The sequence below is a fragment of the Stylophora pistillata genome, chromosome 10, assembly GCF_964205215.1.
Source record: "Stylophora pistillata chromosome 10, jaStyPist1.2, whole genome shotgun sequence".
In the NCBI taxonomy this organism is placed as follows: domain Eukaryota; kingdom Metazoa; phylum Cnidaria; class Anthozoa; order Scleractinia; family Pocilloporidae; genus Stylophora; species Stylophora pistillata.
The window spans coordinates 15,059,001-15,071,911 of NC_142528.1; the positions used below are offsets into that span (position 1 = coordinate 15,059,001).

At 38.0% G+C, this 12,911-nt stretch overlaps 3 protein-coding genes across 3 annotated transcripts in view; 2 read left to right on the forward strand and 1 right to left on the reverse strand.

Annotated features, from left to right (window-relative positions):
- The window catches only part of LOC111339156 (lysoplasmalogenase TMEM86A), a 1,739-nt gene extending 251 nt beyond the window's left edge, over nt 1-1,488 (reverse strand). The window contains exons 1-2 of the mRNA XM_022945747.2: nt 1,281-1,488; nt 1-564 (exon numbers count right to left, since the gene is read on the reverse strand). The exon at nt 1-564 is cut by the window's left edge and continues 251 nt beyond it. Of these exons, the coding sequence (XP_022801482.2) occupies nt 1-564; nt 1,281-1,346 (630 nt within the window). The 5' untranslated portion in view covers nt 1,347-1,488. The remainder of the gene's footprint in view (nt 565-1,280) is intronic.
- LOC111339155 (RRP15-like protein) lies at nt 1,479-5,429 on the forward strand. Its single transcript, XM_022945746.2, has 7 exons — nt 1,479-1,630; nt 2,202-2,284; nt 2,696-2,770; nt 2,904-3,009; nt 3,870-3,959; nt 4,129-4,220; nt 4,920-5,429. Exons 1-7 carry the CDS (start codon nt 1,564-1,566, stop codon nt 5,163-5,165), a joined length of 759 nt encoding a protein of 252 aa, XP_022801481.1. The 5' UTR covers nt 1,479-1,563; the 3' UTR covers nt 5,166-5,429.
- Nucleotides 5,430-8,278: 2,849 nt separating this feature from the next.
- LOC111339159 (LIM domain only protein 3) lies at nt 8,279-10,880 on the forward strand. The gene is made up of 3 exons (XM_022945752.2): nt 8,279-8,596; nt 9,191-9,407; nt 10,065-10,880. The coding sequence occupies exons 1-3, from the start codon at nt 8,593-8,595 to the stop codon at nt 10,300-10,302; spliced, it is 459 nt and encodes a 152-aa protein (XP_022801487.1). The 5' UTR covers nt 8,279-8,592; the 3' UTR covers nt 10,303-10,880.
- Nucleotides 10,881-12,911: the final 2,031 nt, after the last annotated feature.

Sequence of the window (12,911 nt, forward strand, 5' to 3'; positions counted from 1 at the left end):
GTTTACACCAAGAATAAAATCTGAAAAACCAAATGAAATAGCTCCAACACAAGCACAAAGTTTGGTCCATTGCCGGGCTTGGCTACAGAAAGAAATCTGAAGACCAGTGATTGCTCTCCAGATCATAACAGTTATCATCAGCATATATCCAGCCACTGTTCCTACGAAGGAGCCATTGAGGTTTGGAAAGTACAAGGAATAAGTGTTTAGGGTAAGGATCAAAAGGCCTATTAAAACTAATGGATTAAATGGTCTGAAACCAAATGCTGAGGCATAGCAAAGATGGGCAATTCCAAAAGAGATGACACCAAATTGGAAATGGGTATGTTCCCAAACAATAAATATGTCACCAAACATGGAGAAGATAAGGCCAAGAAGTATGCAGCTGTTATAGTCATGGAAGTGCAGTCCTTGCATGATGACAAAACCACACAGGCTTATGATGGGTAAGATCTTTATTACAGCCGCCAGTATTGAAGGATTCTTTGCTTCTGGCAGCCATAGTATGAAGTAAATGCAGAATGTCTTGAAAAATGGGATAAGTTTGGGAAGTGCCTGTTTGAGCTGACAAAAAAAAGACACAAAATATATCAAACCCTGCTTTCTCAAAGAAATTCACAAGAAAACTTTGACTTATTTCATGTTCATAATATCGTCTGTCCTTACCATTCTTTTTTCACTATCTTCTATTTTCATAATACTTGATATACTGATTACAGTTATAATGCATGGTTATGTGTATTTTAAATTGAATGCTAGGTGGGTTTTGATTGGTTCTTAATTATGGTCTATTAGAGGACAGATGCTTGGATGATGTCTCCATTAACTACATTTTGCTTTGTTATCACATAAAACAAATAGATTCCATGTTACCGTGGGTCTGTACAGCAACAGATCACAGAAAATGTCAAAATGAAGTGAGAACATAAGTAAGAAACTCAGCTGAGCCACTTTTTTGCGCTTACCGCATTTTGACATCATCTATGATCCATTACTGAACAGATGCATGGCAAAATGGCATATATTTTTTAAACTGATCTATAACATGAAATCGTAATAAATTATTAGAATACTATCCAGATTATCTTAACACTGAATCATAAAAATGTCTGTAAAAACATCATTAAAAGCTGCCACCAAATTAGCCCAAGCCAATCTTCCCCCGAAACAAACTGAATATCTTCTCAGGTATGTAAAATTCGCCAAAGCAGAAACTGAAAAAATCTTCAAATTAAATAATCCTCATGATATTGTTTTTCAAACTTGGTTTTATCACTTACCATATCGACACATTTTGAGGAACTTGATCTTTCAAAACTGTTTGGAGAGGAATTCATTTCTGTCATGACTCAAACGAGGAAGTAAGGTAGTAATGCATAGTAGATAATGATTGCTCAAAAGCTATTAATTAGTTTTACGGAGGTCTGTAACATTCAACAAAACAGATCAGAAACATTCACGATCACATAAAGACCGATCGTGACCTGGCAGACGGATCGACCTGGCTGCTCAGCAACTAGTTGAGCCTGCAATATTCGAGCAGCCGACCCATTTCAATCTAAGATGGCGGACGAGACCGAAGACCTCGAGGAACAAATTTCAGACGCTCATCAGAAAATGGAAGGTGAAGGTTAGTCTTTGAAAGGGCATTTTTTTTTTTTTATCAATGTCCACATTTTTTTAGCATGTGTTCAAAGTATGAAAGAATCAAGGTTTTAACTCTGTATAATAGTGATGATAAACATGCCGTGTCTCAGCATGACTGCGTGTGGAAATTATTTGCAGATACGGTGCACTGTACGGTGGGGTGGAAGACGTTTGCCAACAATATAAGATTTTGAATTTGTTGTAGGTGGATAGTCCTCATGATCTGTTTTAGATCCCAAACATACTATCACAACTTGAAAACTTTAATTTACGGAGTTACAGCTCCGCTTCAAAAGATTATGCTGTAGAAATAAATATTTATCACGCGGTTGTAGGACCCCGACTGAAGAGCAATTTATCCAGCGAAGCTAACTGGAGAAACTATCTCTACTGCAATTTTTTCAAGCCATAAAAATCCCTCATGTCGATTATCGTGGGAATTCTGCGCCTGTGAAACATTGGATTGTATTAATATGTGGAAAACATGATTAAACGCATTTTGGTATAAGATTGATTGAATGAAATTGCAAAAAATATTTTCAAAAATTAATAAGGTGGAGATGGTGAGGAAGACGTAAATCAAGGATGGGCAGATGCTATGGCAAGAATCCTTGAAAATCAGCTACCAGAGGACAAGGTATCTGATAAATGATAAACTTCATTCACAATCCCTGTTAACATTGGGTGAATTATATGACAACTACCAAGCTTCAAAAGCATAAGCCCAAGAAACAATGTCACCATCATTTATTATCAAAGTGACTTGTTTTTCATGTTTTAAATTTTGATTATCTCAAATGACTCAACATGAGTTGACGTGGGCAATACTGATAGTCCGATGGGATTTGAGTATCCTTGTAAAACCCCTAGACATCAATGAAAATTGATTGTTATTACACAGTTTTATAATTGGTTATAATCCTCAAAGGATATACTGGTGAGATACTGTGTCAGAATTGTTTTTCATTTGCAATAACCCGGATTGTCAGACTCTCAAGGTATAACTGTGAAATTTTATTTGATCCTATCTTTCTTTTGCATTTTTTAGCCACCTGTGTTACTTAAATACAAGAAAATTGAAAAGAGAAAAGCAGAGAGAAAAGAAGAATTAGCCTCCAAGAAGGTAAAGAGTGGTGTTTTTCCAAGGTCTGAAATTGAGCTAAAATTTCATCTTCCACTGATTCTTATTTCCCACAAGGCTTAAGTCACTTTGACTTACTATTTCACTGATGTTACTATTGTTTTCATCTTACAAGCTGAAAAGTCAAGAACGTCATGCTATGCTTGAAAAAGACCATATTAAACCTGATGCCTCAACACTGGATTATGAAAAGAACTTAATGAGAATTGCAACAAGAGGAGGTAACCTTTATTGTTGCCTGATTTTCTTGTTATTTATTCTGGTATCATAATTTTATTAGAAGTTATCTCTCTTTCTTCCTCTTCTGCTTTGTTTTTCATTTGCCATACAATGCTTTTTATTATTATTATTATTTTTAATTCCTTCCATCCATTCATCTTCTCATCTGTTGATTTTTAAAGATGGTAGGAAAATGGTTTGCTGCTAAGAAAATATAAAATGTGATCTTGATGAAGGAAAATGAGATACACATAGAATTTGATACAGGCTCTCGATGCCCATTTTGTCTAGTTTTACCATCAAAATCAGAAAATCTGAAGTGTGTCTGGAGTATATATTGTGCAACAAGCTCTTACAATGAAGGTCAGGACATGCGAGAGTACCAAAAAAAAAAAACCAAACAAACACAAACTAAAGAGCTTCATTGCCAACAGTTAAGCTTGCTTGTATCTCAGTGGTTTGTTTCTCTTGCACAGTAACATTTCAGAAATATTTCAGATGTTTAAGTTTACACTTTTCTGAGTTTCACAGTAAGTTATTTTTTGCATTTTTCTAACATGCAAAGGTATGTGAAGGGGTCTGAAATTTCTTCTTTCTTTTCAACAATCTGTCAAAAAACAAAGAATAGTGATAACTTAATATGGCACGAAAGCTTTCCAGCAGCCATGTTGAAGTTTATAATGGTTTCAATTGAGTGCAATTTGCAGGGAAAAAAAAACAACAACAACAACAACAAGCAAACTTAGCTTAAAATTTATTTGATCTCAGATTCATTCATTGTAAACTGCTTCATACATGTTGTTGATTTTTGAGGACTCATATCTGAAGCTCTCCCAAACTTTTGATCCCCATCTTGTCTTAGTTGTCAAACTGTTCAATGCAGTCAGTAAACATCAGAAGGAGATGGACAATAAACTAAACTCAGCTCCTACTGAAGCCAAGAAAATGAAAGGTGAGACCCTCAGCAGGAAAGAATGATTGTTCTGGGTCTGTTTTGTTAAGTGAAGACGTTAATGTCAGTAGAGTACAGCCTTTTTGGCATGGCTCTCTTCTTTAAAAGTGTTGTGTCATAAAAATTTATGCTAATTTTTTGTTGTTGTCCAATTTGTTTTATAAATTAGTGGAATCGATGTCCAAATCTACCTTTCTTGACATGCTGAAAAGTAGCTCTGACAAGGGATGGAATCAAGAGCATAAAGAACAGAAAGGAACGGTAATAGTTGTCTCATTTTCCTAACTTTTCAACCCCCATGAGTGATCAAGACAGAATTTCTCCTTACAATATCAATTCAATATCAAGCAGACAAGTGATGAGAATAAAGAAAAAGATCAATTAGGGGAATGTACTAGTTGATCAAATGCCAAATTTTCTGATCTAGCACCATGAGAATTGTATGGCAGACAGTAAGGAGAATTACTGATTAGATCTTAGGAGTGACAAGGTTAATTAGTATAATTTCAGAGCTGAGCAAAGAGTTTCCAGCAATCTGATTGGTCGAGCGGTTCCATATATGACGCTATATAAACCGCTCCACGCGGTTTTTATAAAATGTTGAAATAAAATGTTAATAAATGTTACTACAATGTTATGATTTTAGAAATTTCTCTGTTCTTCAGCTTTGAAATTATACTAAAACAATTATTCGCCTCAGGTTCGGTGATTATTGTCGAATAATCCCCTCGACTTCGTTTCGGGGATTATTCGACGATATTCACCTCGAATAATTGTTAAATAGTATGAAGGCTAATCTGCTTTCAAGTGGGGCGTTAGCAGCGTAAAAGGTTCGAAAACGAGTGCATGTGGAACTTCAGAGTTGTTTCTAACTTCCATGCTATTTAGCCATCTTTTTTTTTAGTGCTAGACAGCATGTGTTTGAAAATGTAACGATCCACTTTCACTTTGGCTTTTCAGGGAATCGACCTCACCAATACTGATGATACGTCGTCATGGAGCATTCTACGGGATGATTTCATGATGGGCGCCAAAATGAAAGACTGGAACCGAGAAGAACAAAAAACCAAGAGAAAAGATAAAAAACTAATGAACATTCCTGATCATGAACTGGAAACAAGTAACGCTGACTTCATGGATGAGTCAGATGATGGCAACAACGCGCAGTCGGATTCAGAGTCAGATATGGATTCGCAAGGAGGCTAGATCGTGACATGGCGTGATATAGCGTGACAAAAAGTATCTCAATACCGCGCTTTTTTATCAATTTCGATTACTTCGAATGACACTGTCCTGTAACGCAAAGTGACGCTTTGAAGGAAATGCTGTTAATAATGCTAGTTTGCAAGTGAAAAAACTCAGTCGATATTCTACTTTTGGGAGATGGAAATCTAAAATGGACGCACACGTCCGGTCCCAAAGGTGCCCAGAAGATGGTTGACTTCCCCTTAAAACAACTCGGCAAAGAGCACAAAGTCCCCTAAAGCAACTCGGCAAAGGGCGCAAATTCCCCTAAAGCAACTCGGCAAAGAGCGCAAAGTCCCCTAAAGCAACTCGGCAAAGGGCGCAAAGTGCGCGCAGACAACCTAAAATGGAATGAATCCCTTGCCACCGTTGCTGTGGCGTTGCTGATGTGCTCTCGACAACTGTATATTTTAATGTAAAGGCAATCATGATATTGATATTATTTATGACTGGCAACGCGTAAAAGCTGAACGGTCGATTCTATGTCCCTCCAGAGCAAGACTTCCATTATCCTTGACAATCTGTTCTATTCTAAATAAATATGGACTTCCATGCATGTTGCGTCTTTTGCTGTCATTAATTCCAATTGTCCATGATCACCATGGCAAAGTGGGTACCAGATCTATCCCAACTGCTTTTTTATTTGATTGTACTGTGAAAGCAGTCGGTTTTTCGGGAGAGGGGGGTGGGGGGAGGGCGGAGAAAGAAAACAACTGACAATTTTTCGCTTTTTGCACTCAACCGTAACTTATAACGTAAGGAGGATGGCTAATCTGTTTCTGGTTTATCCTACGTCTGAACGAATGATTTAGCACGTTGGAATCCCCTTCAAGCTTAAAAAGGGGATGAGAATCAAGAATGCGGCTTTCATAAGAAATAGCCAATTGTGCCTACCCTAGCTCATGACCCACTCACCTTGCCTCTTAGTACTGCAGCTGTGTGGTACAACATGCTATTAGCAATCGGTAGATTTGAGCTATAAAAGATACCCCTTTCTGGTGTCCAAACAACTGATATGCTAAAGTTGTGTCATCTCAGACTCTGCTTTGTCGTGTTTATTTTGTTTTTTTTAGTCACGTATATTTTTGCATCTACACCTAATAGAGACAACGTTGTCCTAAAAATAAAGAAAAAGCAAAAAAGCTTATGCCCTTGTAAGGTTATAAGCTTCTGCTAGCATATAAAACTACCCTTTTGGCTATTTGCCCGGAAGCCCAATAATTTTCATGAAATTTTCAATAAGATATTATTTTAAACTCCTTGAGAGTGTCAGACGTTGTTTAGAAATTTCAAGCGATATTGAAAAATTAAAATTATATGCTAATGGTTTATTGTAAGTGATTTTTAGCTGGCTTTTAATTTTCCTTTTAGTCTTTTGCTTTTTTCCTGACAACCTCACTGCAATTAGATATATGTATGACAAGGAGCAAATAAGAATTCCAAATAAAGAAAACTGTCTAAGGCGCATAAAATCGGAAGTGAGGCCGTCGTGATACTCTAAAAGCAAAAGAATACTTTTCCTCCATGTACATGGCCTCATCTCTACACGAGGAAAGTTCAAGTGGGACAATTCGGTCAATTTGAGACAGAAAGAAGTAAACCCGAGACGCAGTTGAGATTTCGCATAACTTTCGAGAATTCTCCCAATCCCCCGAGTGTTTAGTCTCCCAACGCTCCCTCACCACACGGCCGTATCTGCGAGGGAGCGTTGCGTGACCGAAACATCACGGCTGCGGAGAGACTGCCGAGTGTTTAGATGGGGCTATCTATGTAAACACGGATTAAGTCCTTTAGTGCTTTTGTAAAATTATCTCAAAATACGCACCCTTCTAAAATGTCACAATTGCGTTTACTTACTCTCAGCTGAAGACACCTTTGCCATTCAGAACACGTGCAGTCTTTGTATCTGATTGGTTGAGAAAGTAGAGCGAGATTTTTGGACCAATTACAGAGCAGAGTAGAGCAAAACCAACGCAGTCCTGCTTCACTTTCGACAACGTCGAAATCTCTCCTAGTCTCCCTCGCAGCCGTTTTTTTGAATGTCACGCAACGCTCCCCCAAAAGGAGAGCGTTGCGTGACATCCAAAAAAAAAACGGCTGCGAGGGAGACTAAATCTCTCCCGGATCTAAGTTAAAAAAACGAAAACAAAACCCTGAAAATGCAAAAACTGCAGCGAAAACAAAAAGTTTTTTATAGCCTGGGGCAAATGTTTTGCTTTTACGAAAAATTTAGACACCTCCCTTCGACTCGCCTCTTGGTTGACTTTGGAATATTTTGTTATTACTCCTCTAGTTAATAAAGATGAACAAGTCTAGAAAGCCATCTCTGATTAGCTGCAAGGTGCAATAAAATGACACGTTTTAACCCATGATTTTTATGTAATTTTTTTATATGCAATGTTAATGTGAACGAATATTTATTTTCTTTCAAGAATTCCAGCATCGGGTTATAGCAGAAAATGAGAAAAGGAATTTATATAGATATATACATTTTTTTGCGCAATTTGATTCATCTTACAACTGACTTAAATTTTAACTGTCAGGTGATTAATTTCTCGCACTGTAAACAAAAGAATTCAATTTACTCCGCAGTGTTGATCTGTTAATTTTAGCGCGACTGAAATAGGTTTTTCACAAAGTTTTAAAACCCAGTGCCGAAAAGACTCATTGCAAATACATGGTTTTGAGGGCATGCGAAAGACTCGTGAGTGATATTTTCGCGGACAAAACTGTCGTTTAACAGAAACCAGAAATGTCGCTGTTGTGTTCAAGTCTTCTCCGACAATGATGTTAATTAGCTCCTTAAGCAAACTATTTGTCATTAGAATGTCTGTTAAAAACATTAGCGGCACAAAGAGGAGATGGACTCGTCAAAATATTTGCACATAGCAATTGTAAATTTTCCCTATACCAACAGTGTCATTTGCGTTTAATAAGTCGCTAAACTGCGAACGCGATGAATCGTTCGGAGAAGATCATATCAACTGGGGTTTACCTGATATGTAAACGCCCCATAAAAGATTTTCACCGGATGACAGTGAACTCGAAACCTCAACGTATCAAATGATATAAAACGCGGGCGACTGACGCGAATTTGGGAGCGTGGAAAACACTAAATGAAATAATAAACTTGTCACTTGGAGAACAAAGGATAGCGACCCAGTTCTAGTTGGATTTCGATTAACGCAACATAATAATTGACAGTCGAGCTAATGGGCAGGAAATAAGAATATATAGTGATCTCTGATCATGTTATATCGTATTAGACACTTTCCTGGCTTCAGAACAGCTCAGCAGAGTAAATGCGCGTGAGACCGTGTTGGATTTGACGCAGAAATCTTATTAAGCCCAGTCGACGCAAGCGAGCGGAGAATTTCTGAGAAGTGTTATGGGTAAGCGATTTATTGGGGTACTTTGAGCTGTTTGAAAATATTTGGTCGATTGGGCGACCTTTCTAGGTATACCGCTATGCGCTATCAGATCTTAGTATAGAGCGCTGGTAAACACAGTGCCAATAACGGAAAAACTTGGAAGATTTATATCTAACAATGGCTTCTGTATTACCCTCTATCGGCTCCAGAGAGATGGCTGTAAGGCTTCAAGCTGGTGTGTCTTGTCTCGATTATTTCAAAACATTTACGGCTAGCGTTCGCGTTTAGGAACTTCGCGCTGGCTGAAAATAGCTCGGCTGTAGTTGTTGCAGCAACATTTAAGTGACTTCTTGTTCAGGATGGTACTACGATTAATGAATCGTCCCGATTGTTTAAGAAGATTGTAGGTTCTAAATTTCTTCAATTTCCTGCCACATCCAGTTGGCGACTAGTAATTCGCAAAAGCGTAGTTTTCTCTCGCAAAATTTCCGCTGAAGTATTCTCTGTAATAATTACGTGATATTTTTGATTTTCCGCTCTCTCAGCCAAGGGCATTTTCGTTTAACGGTAAAATGTCGAGTTGTTTCCCTGATCATCATTATCATTTTTCTCTAGCCACAGAAAAAATTGATTTTCAAAAAGAGCCCCCAAACAAGCGATTATGCGGAGGCTGTCGTTGCCCTATAAAGGACCGGTTCCTTCTCAAGGCTCTTAATCACTACTGGCACGAAGACTGCTTGAAATGTGCTTGTTGCGAGTGTCGGCTTGGCGAAGTGGGATGCACATTATACTTTAAAGCAAATTTAATCCTGTGTAGAAGGGATTATTTGAGGTAAGTATTTACATCAAATGCTCTTTTAAAATTTACTGTTTATTCTAGAGATTTGAAAATTTACGGTCTCGTTTGTAGACTTCTTACATCAGACTAAAATTTCGTCTCGATTTTGTTTGGTTAATAAAGACAGTTGACACGAAAGATCCAACAGACAGAATATTACCTTCAAATGGGCGCTTCTATTTGGGAATTTATCAGAAAAATAGTTTTTCTTCAGAAGTATTTAACGAGATTGAGAATATTGCATTGTTTTTCTAAGATTAAAAACACTCTGTTTTCTCTTTAGCTCGACACATTAAAGTGCAACTTTTTCACATTATTAAATATACTTCACTTCTGCTTGTCAAGAAATTTGATCACACATTTCGATACTTCCGTCGATCGCTGTCAGTGCTCTTCAAAATATTGCCCGGCCTTTTAGCGGTGAACTCTAATGTACATCAATTAGTAAATATTCCATTAAGAGTGCTTTTAGAAATGACGGAAAAACACAGCGATCAGCGTAAAGTGCCTTGTTTACAGTCATGCTTTAAAGTTGAAAACGTTTTTTCCGGCAGTCGGTCAGTGAGTTGACCTCTCGTCTCTCCGGATATGATTTTTCATCCACTTGGCTCGGATGAAAAGATTACTAACTGTTTATATTGTCCCTTTTAGGTTGTTCGGGACAAAAGGTTTTTGTACGGTGTGCTGTAAAACTATCCCTGCCTTCGAGATGGTCATGCGTGCGGGAGAAAATGTGTATCACCTGGAGTGTTTTTCTTGTCAAAGATGCCATCAGAGGTTTTGTGTTGGGGACAAATTTTACTTAATTAACAACAGAATTCTGTGCGTTGATGACTACGAAGAGATGATGGCCTATGGGAAACAAGATACCAAAAGATTTATTGTTTAGTCCTAGTAAAAAGTGATCTTATTCATCGTTCTTGTGGAGAACGCCTTCGTGATAGTCCCACGCTACACCTCATTTTTCGAATTTTATGCTCACCCTTCTTCCTTTTACCAACTTTGGGGGATAAATTGTTTTTTATTACCCCTTGTTTGGTTGCTAAAAATATTACATAGTCAGTCCTGGTATTTTTTTTTTCTTTTCATGCAGATTTTAATGGCTTCTGTCGTTGAACTGCTTTTCCGTGTTTTTCTTTTTTTTTATAATGATAATGGAGCCTCATTTTCCTGATGGTTTTGTTTTGTTAACAATGGCTTCTTAGAAGTTTGTTGGTCTGTTATGAGGTACAAATAATCAATCGCTCGCTCTGCTTTTAATCAACGGTCAGTCTGGGCACATCAACAGAATAAAATTCGTGCTTGTTAGTTATTTTAATTAACCCCCTGGATATTGACTTTTAATAACAAATTTGACAAGCAGATAGGAAAGCTAATTTCCTTCATTCCTGAAGTCTTGTCGGAAGCTAGGAAAAGATAATCTTTAGCAGATAGAGTATATTAAAGGGGAAGCTTCTAGTCTTTGAATTTTGGTCAATTACGACCAAGAACTCCATATTTGCAATGCAAAATCTAGAAACAACTCGTAACAAGGATACATCTCGCAGATGTTTGAAACCATAAACGGAAAAGTCAGATTTGCCAGTGAAATACGACAATGATACTAACAAGACACTAGAACAAGACTGTAGGGAATTAATTAAAACATTCCAAATATTTTATGAATAAGAGCTTAACTCGTACGAACATAAACCTCTTCATTTACCCATCTTATATACCAAACCCGCTAAGACCTATTCAGATTTGCGACTGAATGCCGGCATAATGATTGGATGGAATATGGTGCACGCGTGAGTTAATAACAGTGGAAATGGCTTGAATTAGCTTAATGAATTGCACTGGTGACTCTCTTAATGACGGCTGGCTTGCACCAAGTGAGAAAAAAGATTGCGTAAATGGAGTGCCACTAAAACGGATATGGCGAAAGAGCACTTAACACGACGTAAATTTGTTTGTGGAATGCGATTATCTACAACATCCCTCACTTTGCACGAGATTCAATATGAAAGCTCTTGAGCAATGAAACATACGTTACAAATATTTCAAGACAATTTAAGCTCATGGCATACTCAAGGAACGATGGTATTGCAGAAGGTAAAGCTGAGATAACTATTAACGACCGATCAATCTAAGTTTACAAGATAATTGAAATATAAAGTGCTAGTTTGCTGCCAACAAGAAAATTGCTGAGATCTTTTCGAATCAAAAGCAGAGTATCTTTTTACTTGAAGGATGTCCGGAATTTTTTAGCAGCATAAAAATATTTCAAAAAGAAATCATTTGGCGGTTTGCTTTCTCCCAGGATAAAAGAACTCGCGCACGGATGGCGTTTTAATTTTTACCTTGAGATTTCAGAACACTGATGTGTTGCAGATTTCCTGTCGTCCCTTCTTTTTTGTTCGCAGTTTTAAAGTTTGCGCGGAAAATTTGAGCAGAATTCAAATTATTGTGCCAGCCAGAACGCAGTCAGACCCCGACAAACGAAGGCCAACATCTCTTGATTGGGCGGGCGGGTTACTATTCTACTTATTACTTTCTGACTTAATAACTTCAGGTTCATTAACAGTCCCAAATGCAACATTTTCTACTTATGATGGTGACAGAGTGTTTGCTCTGGAAAATTTTATCATTTTATGAATACTGATTAAAAACAATATGCGGCCATCAGAGATTATGAAACATAACTGATGCACGGGACTTGACTTCTCTGTTCCGATTTCTTCGACATAACCACAACAGATTTCGCCGATTTCCCAGACTGCGCGTCTCGACCTCAACAACCGTTTGTTTTTCATTAGGCTTTAAAACAAAGATAATTACACAAATTGTTTTCTTTTGAAACCGCCGCGAGGGACATAATCGTTTGTTCATTGCGACACCACTATTGCATACTTGGTTTACAAATGTTTATCGTAACAATAAAGTTAAACAATAGACGACGCACGGGTGCCATTTGACAAATGCATTTAAGGTATTGTTGAATAACAGAGCGGCAGTCAAATAATCAAGTCATTTGTGATAGAAAGTGTTTTTTACGCAATGGATTAGTTATGAAAGTAAGCGCTATCCTTCTTCCGCGACAGTACAAGCCTCTTCCTCATGCGATTCGCGAACTAGACCCTGGGACGAAAGCTCTGTAATCAAAACAAAACGCAGTGACCCGGTCACAGCGTTCTGCTCTCTCACAGTTGCCTCTCCTCCCAGGAGTATGAATGTGTCAAGAGAGGATCCCCTCCTGAAACCCACAAGTTGCTCAGGAAACTTGAGAGGATGCCTGGGGGAGCCTGTGGACCCTGTCCCACACAAGACGAGCAGGGATCAGTCAAGGAGGTCCTTAATATTTGTAGGTCGGTCAGTTGTCTAAGTCCCCCTGTAGTCTTCATCTCTATTAAGCGGTCACGGTCACCTCTGAGTGTGTCCCAACGGCCTATATCATGATTGTCCTCCACCTGCATTTCGCCGTCACTTAAAGCGGAACTACTCAAATAAAACGAAGAA

Bases quoted from the DNA above. Each gene is read 5' to 3' on its own strand.
- LOC111339155 (XM_022945746.2), top strand. From the start codon at position 1,564: ATGGCGGACGAGACCGAAGACCTCGAGGAACAAATTTCAGACGCTCAT. The intron at 1,631-2,201 runs GTTAGTCTTTGA...AAAATTAATAAG, and splicing joins TCAGAAAATGGAAGGTGAAG to GTGGAGATGGTGAGGAAGAC. The intron at 4,221-4,919 runs GTAATAGTTGTC...TTGGCTTTTCAG, and splicing joins ATAAAGAACAGAAAGGAACG to GGAATCGACCTCACCAATAC.
- LOC111339159 (XM_022945752.2), top strand. The intron at 9,408-10,064 runs GTAAGTATTTAC...TGTCCCTTTTAG, and splicing joins TGTAGAAGGGATTATTTGAG to GTTGTTCGGGACAAAAGGTT.